The sequence below is a fragment of the Dermacentor variabilis genome, chromosome 6 (assembly GCF_050947875.1).
Source record: "Dermacentor variabilis isolate Ectoservices chromosome 6, ASM5094787v1, whole genome shotgun sequence".
In the NCBI taxonomy this organism is placed as follows: domain Eukaryota; kingdom Metazoa; phylum Arthropoda; class Arachnida; order Ixodida; family Ixodidae; genus Dermacentor; species Dermacentor variabilis.
The window spans coordinates 76261532-76277474 of NC_134573.1; the positions used below are offsets into that span (position 1 = coordinate 76261532).

The 15943-nt window shown below is 43.5% G+C and overlaps 1 protein-coding gene across 1 annotated transcript in view; it reads right to left on the minus strand.

Moving 5' to 3' along the window:
* The window catches only part of LOC142584230 (neprilysin-like), a 242408-nt gene that overhangs the window by 116180 nt on the left and 110285 nt on the right, over window positions 1–15943 (minus strand). The window contains exon 10 of the mRNA XM_075694384.1: window positions 1788–1909. Within this exon, the coding sequence (XP_075550499.1) occupies window positions 1788–1909 (122 nt within the window). The remainder of the gene's footprint in view (window positions 1–1787; window positions 1910–15943) is intronic.

Below are 15943 nucleotides of genomic sequence, written 5' to 3' on the forward strand. Positions count from 1 at the left end.
AAATAAAATTCGCCTCTCCCTTGAAACTATAGGCAGCCGATGTTACATAGCACTCCTGTCCTTGCTCCAGAGATACGTTCACCAAATTAAGCCATCAACCATGTCACTAGAACGGGCGTCTTGCACATTACGATGACTCTACAATGATTTAAGCTTTACTAACATTTATGGGAACACTAACGCATTTAACTTCTCGGCTTTACCACGCGCAATTCCATTATGGAATTCGCTTCCTAACGGCACTGTTGCGCCAATGAGTAAAGGTAAATTCGGACAACTACTGAACCCGTATTTTTTATTATAACAAATATATTCATCTGTACATATGCCGTGCCAGATAATTGATATGAAGTGCTGTGCCACACGTGTCAAACATGATTCGTTCTTTTTATGTTACGTCATAGGCAAGCAGCCTATATATCTAGTTCGCAGTCACTGAAATAAAACAGTGCGGTACGTGCTCTTGGATCGTCTCCGTCACTCTGCCACCCGCTACAACAATAATACGTGTCACATGTGGGCCATGTCTGTTCTTTTTTTTCTTCAATGCACCGTTCGTCATGCGGGGTGGAATGGCTCTTTCTCTTGGAATTGTTATTCTTTGCTATGTTTTTAATCGTTGTTTCAAGTTCGCGCTTTGTGCGTTGTTTTGTGCGATTGATGCGCCGCTTTCTATGTTACTGTGAACTGCGCTTTTCATTCCGTTCCTGACAACTATTTGTATTACTTCGCTATTTTTATTTATAACACTGTTTTGCAAGCACGTAGCATTGTAAACATTTTCAGCTCTAACATTTTTAGCTCTCAACTGTCGGTTTTCTGTTGCCATTTATTCAACGCCTTACCCCCCCTACTCAATGCTCCCTTTGGAGCCTTTGGGCACTTTGACATAAAATAAATATTCATTACCGACTATTAGAATGGGTCCCAGCATGAGAATAAAGCAAGTAACACACCAGACAAGAAATAATTTTCTAAACGCAGGAATTTACAAGGCATTCCGAGTGACGCTTCATGAAGCCTAATAATGAATACGTTAACCATTTCAACCTTCGTTAAAAAAATCACAGCAGAACTGTCTAGCGTCAAAATTCCAGGCAGGCCTATTATGGAAAGGCGCCTACTGAGTCACTATCAAAATTCTTCAGTCAGCTCCAGTCAGACATAACCTCTAATATTATGTCATTCATAGCGCATGTACCTTACTTCTTTTGAATGACAGATTCCTGTAACACAATTCAAACACTTCCTTACGATGTCATTCTTAAAAGTTTGGACGTATCTGGCCTGTACACATTTATACCTACTACTGAAGGAGTGAGAGGTGTAATGGAAACAATTTTATTGAAAATCCGGCAAAGTTTAACGACCCACACTCAAGTCTTCCATGAGGGTACTTCGAGGTCTCGCCTCGTCGCCGCCTCTCGGGCCCGCTGGACTGCCCACTCTCGTGTCTTGAGGATGGAGCTGCGCAGAGCGGCGGCCGACTTCGACGTAAGCGCCTCCGGAGCTACTGCCATTTCAGCTGCTATAATAGAGCACTCCCACAAAATGTGCGAGAGCGTCGCTCTAGTTGCCTGACATAACTTGCAAAGAGCACTCGGACTACCCAGTGATCTAGGTAGGTGGCAAGAGGTTGGATAAAAACATAAACAGATATATGAAAAAATACATAGCCGCCGGAAACTGCGCGTAATATCTTAAGAATGCTAACACATAAAAAAACCCTAATTTGGGACAAAACACGTTGCGACGAGATATCAATAAAAAACGCATTCGTCACTTACTTTGTGGTTTCTTCCTCGATGAATGGGCCCAGTCCCATAAGGTACTCGGGATGCATCAGACGAATCAACTTTTTTTCTTTCACAACCAATTTCAGCTCAAGGAGGTATTGGCTCCATCTCCACTGCCAATACAGAGGTGGGAAAGAAGACACACTGGTGAACAGTCTCGATGCGAAATGGTGCGGCCTTCAACAATAAACAACGAAGTGCGGTGGCGTGCCTTTCTACGCGCCCTATAGTAACTTGGACGTGACGTCACCGGCGCCGTTTCTAACCGTGCTGGCCCTCCAGTATTGCGGCCACGATAGCGCAAGAATACCATATTTATTGCCATAACTTATAGAGGCGCGATTGCACTTCTGCTGGTCTTTGTGCCCGAACCATGGCACAACCATCGCGCGGGATTTCAAAACATGCACTCTCCCTCCACTCAGCATTTCATAGGTGACAGCAGCTCCAGAATAGACACAATCAAGCAAAGACATGAAAGTTGGAGGCACGCGAAGCGCATATCATTCTCCGTGGCACCTCATGCCGCTCATCACCAGGCAATGGTGTCCGAGACCTAAATGCGTTGAAGTCTTTCCTCGCTTACCACGGTATTTTTAACGCGAAGCGTATTTTTCGCACACTTGTGCACTTTGAATCTGTGTCTTCATATTCCCGGGAGGAGGGGACGGAGGGGCACGATCAGCTTTCCAAACCCCGCATATATATATACACACACACATAGTCATAACATAGCGGAAATTTCTTTTGCTTAATACATGAAATACAGAAACGATAACTTCCTGGAAATAAAAGTGGACGAACAAACAACTTGCCGCAGGTGGGAACCCACCTTCGGCAAGTTGTTATATATATACACATATACATATATATAATGCCTACCTTATATGAGTATTTACAACACTTCATGCTAAGAGACAGCTCAATTTCACAGCCTGATCGGTTACTCTCGTGCCACCAAGGATCTGGCATCTCAGTGGTCCACTCTCCCTTCGAGTACTTCTACTCTTATTCTTTGCTATCACTAATACTGCTGCGCCTTTCCGTCGAAACTGTAGCCTCTCTCACGTTTCACCTTATCTTTTTTAATGGTCTGAGTATAAACGCTGCTGTGCATGAGTGCTATTGATTCAGATTTCGAGATAATCTGGCTATTTTATAAACTCTGCATGCAAGCAGCGACGTTTCGATCGCTAATAGATGTAAGTTATCAGATGAGTTGTTTATCGCAATAGCAATAAAAAATTGCATGGACGCGCCAGGAACATTTCTGTCATCGGCGTCGCCATCGCCGTGGAGCTGCGTATGAGTGAAAGCGTGTGAGCGTGAGCTGGGGAACGCGGTTCAATCTCGCGTGCGCGAGTGAGGAACGCGGCCCGGATGCGTGGCCTCTGCTGTGGCGAGCGATACAGGGGGTGAGGCGATGGACGAGGGGCGTTCTTCTCCGGTGGCGGCTACAATGCCTCAAGGTCCTCCTCGCCCGCCACTATGTATAGAGTGGACACAACCGCGGCGTCTACTACGGCGTAAGCCACGCGAGTCGCGGACGCCGTAGTATGCGCTTTGGCAGACGCCGTAGGGACGCGTTGCCGGCGCTCGTGTGTCTTTAAAGCGGTCTGCGACGTGGCTAATGTGCGCGCCCGCGCGGGCCTCATCTTCAACGTGACCTGCGATGTGGGCAGAATGCGCGTAGTGCCGGTAGCTTCATACGCACTGTGCTTTCGACGTTTCGTATGCCTTGAAGGGACAGCTGCACGGAGGTCAGTTGGCTCGCGGCTTCGGCTGCGATTTGTATCTCCAGCGTTTTCACAGACAGTTTCCGCTGTCATCAAGCGATGTGTGTTCATGTTCACCTGTGAGCCGGTGACGCCGTGCTGGTTAGTTTAGTTAAAACACGTTGACGGGCTAGCTGGTTTGAGTCCATGATAGAATGTGTCAGCGCGACTGAACAAGGAAGCTGAAAGAAGCAGACACGCCAACACAGCGCTGTCTCCCTGTGTCCGTTTCTTTCTACTTTCTCGTTGAGTTACGCTTACATATTCTGTCATTCTTAATTTAGTTAGTAAGCGAACCTTTAGAATTTTATACAGCCGATAAAACTGCCATCGTTACTTCGTACAGCTATATACTAATTCGCTATCGCAATCGGTGCTTCGTCTTCTTGGCGGAACTGCCCAGTTTTTCCATGGGTCCTTAACATTGCTGACTACAGTGCTTCTGTTTCCATGGATAGAGAAGCAATGCTGAGACAGATATCATTCACGTGCATTTCATACGCCGTTGATTAAAAATTCTGCCGGAAAGGCCACTGAAATTTGCAGCTATTTTTAAGGGTCCAAAAAGCGTGCACAGGTATTTGAAGCGAGATGATTTAAAGCGAGGTGACATTTGAAGCGAGATGAAATGGATGCCATCCTCTCGGTCGTAAACTACCAGGTTTCACCAGTTGAGTGCCATGTGTGCGGTTTAACCGTGCTCAGATTGGCACAAAGAGGCCAGGAGTGCGGCCTGATCCCGGTGACCAGAACCGGTAACGCACTCTCTCACCAGAGCAGGATTGGCCACCCTGTGCAGTATTTGGCCACAACCTCCTATATGAATAAAACAATCAAACCCCGGCCCTCAGTCCCCAGCAGCTGCGAAGCAACTGACCACGGCGGCGGTCAGACCTGTGACGAAGCAGAGGGTGCTAAGAATCCCTGGCTCCTGACAGGCCAGCATTGGAATCTGAACCTGGCAACGTTTAACGTTAGAACGTTATCTAGTGAGGCGAGTCTAGCAGTGTTATTGGAAGAATTAGAGGGTAGCAAATGGGATATATTAGGGCTCAGTGAGGTTAGGAGGACAAAAGGAGCATATACAGTGCTAAAAAGCGGGCGCGTGCTGTGCTACCGGGGCTTAGCGGAGAGACGAGAACTAGGAGTCGGATTCCTGATTAATAAGGATATAGCTGGTAACATCCAGGAATTCTATAGCATTAACGAGAGAGTAGAAGGTCTTGTTGTGAAACTTATTAAGAGGTAAAAATTGAAGGTCGTACAGGTCTACGCCCCTACATCAGTCATGATGACCAGGAAGTCAAAAGCTTCTATAAGGACGTGGAATCAGTGATGGGTAAAGTCAAAACAAAATACACTATACTGATGGGCGACTTCAATGACAAGGTAGGCAAGAAGCAAGCTGGAGACAAGTCAGTAGGTGAATATGGCATAGGCTCTAGGAATAGCAGGGGAGAATTATTAGTAGTGTTTGCGGAACAGAATATAATGAATACCTTCTTCGGCAAGCGGGATAGCCGAAAGTGGACGTGGAGGAGCCCAAATAGCGAGACTAGAAATGAAATAGCCATCACAATCTGCGCTGACCCTGGCATCATACAATATGTGGATTTGCTCGGCAAGGTGCGCTACAGTCACCATAGGATGGTAAGACCTCGAATTAGCCTAGACTTGAGGAGGGAACGGAAGAAACTGGTACGCAAGAAGCCTATGAATGAGTTAGTGGTAAGAGGGAAACTAGAGGAATTCCGTATCAAGCTACAGAACAGGTATTCGGCTTTAACTCAGGAAGAGGACCTGAGCGTTGAAGCAATGAACGACATTCTTTTGGGCATCATTAAAGAGTGTGCAATAGAAGTTGGTGGTGACTCCGTTTGACAGGATACCAGTAAGCAATCGCAGGAGACGAAAGACCTGATCAAGAAACGCCAATGTATGAAAGCCTCTAACCCCGCAGCTAGAATAGAATTGGCAGAACTTTCGAAATTAATCAACAAGCGTAAGACAGCTGACATAAGGAACTATAGTATGGATCGTATTGAACATGCTCTCAGGAACGGAGGCTTGGATGGCTTGTAAAATCAAGATCACGCGAACAAGGCTACCAATTTTCGTGGTGTTCCGATGGAAAGGTCTTCGTAAGGAAAGAACCTTGCGCAAGGGCAATAAGGATTGCCTCTGAAGAAGACCTTGAGCTAATTGCTTAAGTTGGTTTCTTTTTTATTGCTGCTGTTATTGTTAACCTTCACGATCTATTGTACTTACGACTCCCTTAACACGTTCATAAATGAAAATAGCTATTGCAAATAATTCTCCTTGTATCATTTAAATGCACAAAGCCTCAGAAATACGATTGATGAAATTGAGGCTGATCTCGAGCTCAAAAAATGTCACTTTGACATAATTAAATTTACAGAAACATGGTATACATCAAAAAGCGATGTTACACAGTTAACAGGTTATGACAACGTCTCTGTATTTAGGAAAGGAAGACGTGGCGGTGGCGTATTATTGTATATAAAACAACAACTTGATTATGGGGTTCTTCCGAAATTCACCGTAGTGTGTGATGATTTTGAGACAGTTGGCGTGACCAATCATAATACGATTATACTTCTCACGTACCGACCCCTTAATGGATTAGTTAGCACCTTTCTTACTTACGTTGAGTCCTTTCTTGAATATGCTACCCTCACTAAACGACACGTTATTATATTTGGTGACATGAATATTGATTTATTAAGAAACAATGCTAACCAGGTGCAACTCCTCGAGCTGATGTTATCATATGGTTGTGAAAATATTGTAGATAAGCCGACACGAATCGGTCAACACTCTGAAACGCTCATAGACTTGTGCTTTACTAATTTACCTTTAAATAAAATAACATCCGGTGTAATTTTCACGGGCTTAAGTGATCACCTTCCTTTTTATGCCTTCTTTTCCTTGGTGAAAAAAAAATGGATAGAACTAAATTCCTCCGACGAATAATCAATGAAAATAACATTGCGCAGTTCCATTCACTGATGGATGACGTAGTCTGGGATGATATATATAGTGAAAGCAGCCCGTGTAAGGCATATGACATTTTTTTAGAGAAAGTGCTTCACCACTATAACAGTGCTTTCCCAGTCGTGCCTATAAAAAAGCACAGGAGGATAAGAAAAGAGTGGATTACTCCGGTATTATACAGACGTATAAACAGAAAAAACTGGCTGTTTGCTCGTTTCATAAAAACGAAAGATCCGGTTCATTTCACGGAGTTTAAAAAATGTCGTAACAACTTAACTTCAGATCTTAAGAAAGCAAAATCAGGTTACTACGACAACAAATTTTCCACAGTTACGAACTGTCCTAAATTATTGTGGCAAACAGCTAACAACATCTTAAAAGGTGGCAAAGCACGCATTCCGCTGGATTTTTACATCGATGGTAAAAGATTTTCAGCTGTACCACTTGCAAACAAGTTTAACGAACATTTTCTCAATGCAGGTTCGCCAAATTGCTTATGCATGAGCCAAGCGTTAACGCCTATCACTGCAAATGTCCCTTCCACTAATAGCAATTCACTGTTTCTGATACCTACATCGGAGGAAGAAGTTGTAAGTGTTGTAAAGGCAATGAAGGATGGATGCTCGCCAGGAAATGACGATATTAGTGCACGCCCCATCAAGGCCATACTTCCATTACTTGTGGGTCCGGTAGTATATATTTGTAATCTCATATTAGAGACCGGTATATTCCCTGATAACATGAAAGTTGCACGCGTAACCTTAATATTCAAAGGAGGAGGAAAAAATGATCTGAATAATTATAGACCTATTTCTGTTTTGCCGCTCTTTTCTAAGATCCCCGACGCATAATATACACGAAGTTAAACAAGTTTTAAATGCTCATAATATAATATGTAAACAACAATATGGATTTCAGGCTGGAAAATCAACGGAGACAGCACTGCTATTCATAAAGGACCGTATTTTGGAAAACTTTGAACAAAAACTATATACACTGGGCATTTTTCTTGACTTCTGAAACGCCTTTGATTCAATTAAACATGAAATTCTGATGGAAAAATTGGGAAAATATGGTATCAGGGGAATTGCACATGAGCTGATAGACAGTTATCTCAAAGGAAGAAAACAATACACTAGTATGAATCAATTTCTGTCAGACATAGGAATAATTAAGTACGGTGTGCCGCAAGGATCTATTCTTGGGCCTTTGTTATTTATTTTATACATCAATGATATGCGGGATATGCGGTCACGCACGACATCGTCTTAACATTTCACTGCTGTGTTCTAGATTTCTGCCATCGCCACCGCCTGCTGCTCGTGCGTGGACCTACCAGACTTTGAAGATACGGCCTGGCCCACGTGTCGACCGACTGACGTCGCTGTCCTGGTAGGGCAAGCTACTGCGCCTGCGCTGCGACTCCTCGGTCCAGTGCCACCGCACCGCATAAAAGATTTCTGCCATCGCCACTGCCTGCTGCTCGTGCGTCGACCTACCAGACTTTGAAGATACGGCCTGGCCCACGTGTCGACCGACTGACGTCGCTGTCCTGGTAGGGCAAGCTACTGCGCCTGCGCTGCGACTCCTCGGTCCAGTGCCACCGCACCGCATAAAAGATTTCTGCCATCGCCACTGCCTGCTGCTCGTGCGTCGACCTACCAGACTTTGAAGATACGGCCTGGCCCACGTGCGACCGACTGACGTCGGTGTCCTGGTAGGGCAAGCAACTGCGCCTGCGCTGCGACTCCTCGGTCCAACGCCACCGCACCGCATAAAAGGCACTGCTTCGCTCTGGCCCTCCGGGATATGCGGTCACGCACGACATCGTCTTAACATTTCACTGCTGTGTTCTAGGTATGTAGTAGCACTTAACACCCCTCACCCCTTATTTTTTTCTTCTTTAACAAGTACCCTGGCTGCTTATCCCCTTATTGCTGTTTTTGCCCAACATTCCTGTACCTCTTTGAGTGATGGGAATTGACATAGTTACCTACAGGGTCCGTATCGGTGCCTTCAGTACCCGTCACCGGAATAAGATTGATTTAACTGAGCGCTCACATGCCGTAGTCAGCTTAGTCTGTGTCGTCTGCCCGAAGCCCTCGCTTGCCCTGTCAATTTGCTTAGCGCTGCTGTTGCTCTGTGCTGGGGACACTGAAGCCAACCCTGGCCCCAAAGTAGATGATGTATATGCGCTACTCAAAGAATTCATGGATACTAACAAAAAGAATTTTGACACCACTGCAACTATTCTGAAAGAAATCCAGCGAGATGTTGCCGATATTAGGTCCCGTGTCTGCGCAGTTGAAAAAAATCTACCTATTGTACCCGAAATCGGCACTGGTGTTAAAGCTGTTAATGACTCGCTTGAAGAAGTAAAAATGACTTTCTCACGTACGAATGGCGACTTAGAAGATGTTGTAGATGACCTGAATAATCGTTCACGAAGAAACAATCTAATTATCAAAGGTTTAGCTGAAGTTGCGAAGGAAGACTATGACGCTAGCGAGAAGTTAGTAAGAGATTTCTGTTCCACTCACCTAAATATAACCTTGCACACTGAAGACATTGAACGCGCGCATCGAATCGGGCAGCCTCGACCTGATGTTACGCGTCCGTTGATTATCAAGTTCCTAAACTTCAAGACGAAAGACACACTTCTTCGCAATGCGCATAAACTCAGAGATGTTGAACCTAAGATCTGGCTTGAGGAAGATTTTTCCCCAAAAATACAGTTTGCAAGGGAAATGCTGCGTTACTTTGCTAAACAAAATAAAGGGAAGGATGACCGCTACACGATGCGGTACAACAAACTGAAGCAAAGGGCACATCTACTGCTATGATGCGGTTTCTGCCCGTGTAATTCAGGCAGACACACCACAACCACGGGCCTCAGAATGACAAACTCTACGAATCGAGCCTGTCAGTAGAAAGGCACATAACTTATCTATTCTTCTGGCTAACTTTCGCAGCATTATAAATAAGGTTGATTCTTTACTTTCAATAGTTCACACGTGCTCTGCAGATATTATACTATGCACAGAAACTTGGCTCCGGGGTGACATACGCAATAGCGAGTTGTCACTTCCTGACTACTTTTCAATATTTCGTAAAGATAGAACTTTGTCTAGAGGAGGTGGTGTCTTGATAGCAATAAGGACTGCGTATCAACCTTCTCTTGTAGTTATTGATACCCCTCTTGAGATGATCTTTGTAAAAACCCGATTTGAAGGTCGCACATGCATCATCGGCGTATGTTATCGGCCTCCTGATAGCAAACCCGATTTCGTTGACCACATGACCAGTGTGCTTCAAATTTATTTATAATAAATATACACAGTGTATTTTGTTGCTTTGCGGCGACTTTAACTACCCTGCTATTAACTGGTCAATGCCATCATCGCCATTAACACCCGCCCGGCTCGAGGTGTCTCGCTTCCTTCAAACATTACACTTGCTTCATTTAACTCAGTTGGTAAAGGAGCCGACACGAGGCGAACGCACCCTCGATTTAGTCCTAACTAACAATCCGACTAATGCTGTAGTTCACGTCCTTGATGAAATTAGTGACCATAGATAGAGTAGTACATTGTTCGCACCCACTCCCACTTCCTAATAAACCAACAAAGCTAAAACGCATACTTAATTACAGAAAAGCAGATTTTGGAAAAATGAATAGCATGCTAACCGAGTTTGCAAGCTCCTTTTCAAACGAATTCATTAATCGTTCAACTAATGACAATTGGATAGTGTTCCGTGACTTCCTTAAGAAAATCGAAAATACGTGCATTCCTTAGATTTCATTCACGTCAAGAACAAATGCTCCCTGGTTTACAAAAAAAGTCAAACATTGCCTGAATAAAAAGAAAAGAGCGTATAATAAAGCCTCGCGAACCAAAACTGATTATGCGTGGAAAAAATATAAAGAATTAGCTCGTGAATCACAAAAAACAATTGAAGAAGCTAAGGATCATTATTTCAATTATACCCTGCCCACTTTGTTAACGTCTGATCCAAAAAAGTTTTGGCGTGTAATTAACCCTAAAGATATGGACACTGCAATAACCCTAAAGGACGTAGATGGCTGAATGGTGCCCAATGAAGCATGTGGTGACCTCTTGAACTACACTTTCAGTCAAGCTTTTACCGACGAACCGCCACTCGACCAGTTTTGTACCGTCTCTCTTTCTACAATAACTCATCCAAGCGAGCCCATCACCGTTACTGCAACAGGTGTATCACGGGCTATCGACAGGCTGCCGCTTAGCTCCAGTCCTGGACCGGATGGCACCAGTTCTAAACTAATAAAACTAACTTCCCACGTATCAGCATTTATACTGTGTTTAATTTTCCAACAATCACTGGATACCGGCTGTGTTCCAGGTGATTGGAAGTCTGGCCATATCATACCTATATTCAAATCTGGTGATCCCTCATGGCCAAGCAATTACCGCCCGATTTCACTGACATCAGTTTGCTGTAAACTCCTTGAGCATATAATTTACTCCCACATTATGAGTCATCTTAATGCAAATAATCTGTTATTCAAAAATCAGCATGGCTTCAGATACAAACGGTCTTGCCAAACACAGTTGTTCGAACTAACCACTGACCTACATGACTCTTTGCACAATTTGCTTTATACTGACGCAATATTCATTGACTTCTCGAAAGCCTTCGATCGTGTTCCCCATAAACGGCTAATCATGAAAATAAACAGCCTTAAGTTAGATGAGAAAACTACCCAGTGGATTAACGAGTTTTTATCTGGTCGCTCTCAGTCGGTAACTATTAATAACAACCAATCTACTTTCTGCCTCGTTAGGTCAGGGGTACCTCAAGGGTCAGTGTTAGGCCCATTATTATTCCTAATATATATTAATGACATAGCTACGAATATAACTACAACAATACGGCTGTTTGCTGATGATTGCGTACTTTATAGACAGATAACCACCCCTGATGACGTTGCCATATTACAAAAAGATTTAACCACATTAGCTGAATGGTGTCGCGTATGGAAGATGGAAATTAATGCAGAGAAAACTAAGGTCATGACATTTTCTTCCAAGCTAACCTTTCCATCTAACGTATACACTCTATGCAATTGCATACTCGAACGAACCTCTTCCTTTAAATATCTGGGCGTTATTCTTACATCTGACTTAAGCTGGGCCATGCATGTTGATCATATTACTAACAAGGCAATAAAAAAACTTGGCTTTTTAAAACGCCGTCTGTACCTTGCAAATAGTGACACAAGACTTCGTGCATACATCTCCCTTGTCAGAACAACCCTCGATTACGCCTCAATTATTTGGAACCCTCACACAGCTAACCTTTCTGATTGCATCGAATCAATTCAAAATAAGGCCGCCCGCTTTATTTTGCGCTCCTACTCTCCATATCAAAGTGTGTCAGCATTAAAACAGACCCTTAATCTTCCGGATCTTGACACACGACGGAAATATTTCCGTCTGTCTTTATTTCACTCCCTTTACTATATTGGTTCATCTTTTTCATCTGCTCCCATCTTACCCGCCCATTATCTGTCCACCCGCAATGACCATGTATGCAAAGTGGCTCCCATATTTGCTAGGACCAAAAAATTCAAAAATCCCCCTTTCGTGTTATCAGTGAACGAATGGAACGCCCTACCTGAAGATATTGTAACAATCACTGACCCGTCTGCCTTCCAATCAGCCCTGCGCACATTTTTAAATGTATAAAATGTTCAGCTGCTACTTCTTGACTGGCCTGTGTTACATATATGTATAATTTCTAAATTTCCATTTACCCGCACCCACCTGCCACTTGTGCCTTGTTGAAAAGTGCCATGTACAGCAAATATGAATTGTACCATGTACTCTCGCCCAAATTACTTTTCGTTTTTTCCCCTCTTTTTTTCTTTTTTTTCATCTTTCTTTTACAAAGTGTTTCTTCTACCGAAATCTGTGCTTGTTGCCTTCAGTCATTTTTATTACAATATCATGTGTGAATTCTATCCCCCCCTATGTAATGCCTCTCGGGGCCTTTAGGGTATTGAAAATAAATGAAAATAAATAAATGACCTTGTTAACATCCCCCTGACACTTGATATTATCCTTTACGCGGATGACACTAATGTCTTCTTTTCTGGTCCAAATCTAGCCTCACTTGAAGAACATGCAAATCAGTGGCTGAGTCAGCTACAGATCTGGTTAAATAAGAACGAACTTGACTTAAATATAAAGAAAACACAATATAATATTTTCCGTCCCAAGAACAAGCCCTTGAATCATGACGTCCAACTACAGATGTATAATACCAATCTATTGCCAACAAATTCTTGCCGCTTCCTGGGCGTCTGTTTCACATATGACTTAACATGGACAGATCATGTGGATCAGGCTGGTTTGAAAGCATCTAGGTCGATCGGTTTGTTGCAACGCGTAAAATATCTTTTACCTCTGCGTTTGAGAAAGCAGATTTATTTTTCCATAGTTCACTCCTATTTTATGTACTGTCAGCTAGTTTGCGGTACATGTAACAAATCATATTCAGACCGCCTTTTCTCGCTTCAGTTCAGGGCGTTGAAGGCGGTATTCTGTTCCGCACCTATTACCAAAGAATCCCTGTACGACGCAGTTAAGGTACTGCCATACTATCAACTTTACAGTTTCTCATTGGCTGTACCTATTTTTCATAACATTAAGCATGATTTTACATCCTTCTGCACTAAGTACTTAAACAGGAACCTTACCCATAACTTGCGCACTGTATCTATAGTTTGGTAGAAGTCACGCACAAATTATGGTACTCAGATCATAGACAATCAAATAGTTACCCTCTGTAACACTTATCCTTTAATGATCAACTGTATAAATGATTGCAAAACCCTCTCTCAGTTTAAGAAAAAAATGAAAATGCTGCTTTCTTTTCCTGCCCCCTTTGCTTAGAATTGTACCTTTCTTTTATCTTGCGCAAGTGCAACCTGAATGAATATCTACATCATCGTTTCCGTGAATTAGAATGATGTAATCAATGTATAATATCAAATAATAGGATAATTTGTCATATGTGACGCCGCATTGTATTTCTGAATTTCCACTGCTTTCATTGATCTCACAAAGTAGTGCAGTATTTTGTCATGCCGACCTGCTGTCATAATGTGTGATCCCGAGGTGAAGGCCCTGTCAGGAGGCATTGTTGCGTCCTTTTGCCGCACCTCGTGGACATCCTGTACCACCTATGTATGTCCAAATAAACTGAATTGAACTGCACTGAAATTATTCGGCAAGCGTAAGACAGCTGACATAAGGAACTATAATATGGATAGAATTGAACATGCTCTCAGGAACGGAGGAAGCCTAAAAGCAGTGAAGAAGAAGCTAGGAATAGGCAAGAATCAGATGTATGCGTTAAGAGACAAAGCCGGTAATATCATTAATATGGATGAGATAGTTCAAGTGGCTCAGGAGTTCTAAAGAACTTTATACAGCACCAGTGGCACCCACGACGATAATGGAAGAGAGAATAGTCTAGAGGAAATGGAAATCCCACAAGTAACGCGGGAAGAAGTAAAGAACGCCTTGGGCGCTATGCAAAGGGGGAAGGAAGCTGGGGAGGATCAGGTAACAGCAGATTTGTTGAAAGATGGTGGGCACATTCTTCTAGAAAAACTGGCCACCCTGTATACACAATGCCTAATGACCTCGAGCGTCCTGGAATCTAGGAAGAACGCTAACATAATCCTAATCCATAAGAAAGGGGACGCCGAAGACCTGAAAAATTATAGACCGATCAGCTTACTGTTCGTTGCCTACAAAGTATTTACTAAGGTTCTCGCAAATAGAATCAGGAACACCTTAGAATTCTGTCAACCAAAGAACCAGGCAGGATTCCGTAAAGGCTACTCAAAACATACCATATTCACATTAAGAATCAGGTAATATAGAAATGTGCGGTATATAACCAACCCTGATATATAGCTTTCATTGATTACGAAAAAGCGTTTGATTCAGTCGAAACCTCAGCACTCATGGAGGCATTACGGAATCAGGGGGTAGACGAGCCATATGCAAAAATACTGAAAGATATCTATAGCGGCTCCACAGCCACCGTAGTCCTCCATAACGAAAGCAACAAAATCCCAATAAAGAAAGGCGTCAGGCAGGGAGATACGATCTGTCCAATGCTATTCACAGCGTATTTACAGGAGGTATTCAGAGACCTGGAGTGGAAAGAATTGGGGATAAGAGTTAATGAAAAATACTTTAGTAACTCGCGATTCGCTGACGATATTACCTTGCTTAGTAACTCAGGGGATCAATTGCAATGCATGCTCACTCACCTAGAGAGGCAAAGCAGAAGGGTGACGATGGTGATGATGTTTGAAGTTTAATGGCTCAAGGGCCAGGTATGGCCAAAGAGTGCCACGCTAGTGGTAATGAATATGTATTGGTCTTATGGGTTCTGTGAGTTTAATGTTACGTGGCTGTAAAGAGGCCTAAAACTGTTGGTGTAAATGGCATAAAATGTATAGGTAATAAAATTATGACAATGAATAATGACCTGTACAGTTATCACTAACATGCATTAAGAAAAAGTGAAGTACTATATAAAATATGCGAGATGATAAATTGCTTAGAGCAATACTGCCTCGCCAGAGCCCTTGAAACACAAGGGCCTAGTGGCGTGTGCTATTCAAAATAATTATCACAGAGGCATCCTCTGAAGAGAGGAGGCGCTACGAACTAATGAGGCTAATAACATGTGGAGGACGTGGAGGACGGTCAGCCTCTCCACGCATCTACCACAGGTTGGAGGCGCGTTTCCGGTGAGCAAAAGTGTTATGTGTGGCAAATGTTTGTCCTATTCTTAGACGACAGAATAGGACATCTGGGCGGCATGATTTTGTTACAGGAGGCCAGAAACGGGCACGACCGCGAGTATGCGGCATGCTCGCCATCACAGTTGACACAACGTGGAGTGTTCTGGCACGTTTCGGAGGAATGTTCATTGTCATTGCACTTGGCACAAGCAAGCTGGCCTTGACAGTTCTGTGAACTGTGGGCGAAACGTTGGCACATAAGGCATCTGAGGGGATTGGGCACGTATGGCCGAACACGAAGTTCGGCCATACGAACACGAAGGAAGGGTGAGATTGTTCGTACTGGTTTATCTGATTTTGCCGAATGAATGACATGAAAACGCGGGAAGGATTCTTCTTGGCGGCCAAAAAACTGGAAAACTTCATCGGTGCGCCCTCCTTTCTCAGAGCGATGAGGCAGTTGAGGGAAGGAATTATCCATAGATGAATCCGTAGTTTTCGGCAATAACGCCAGCCACCCACCGCAGAGCCCTACAAGGGGACGC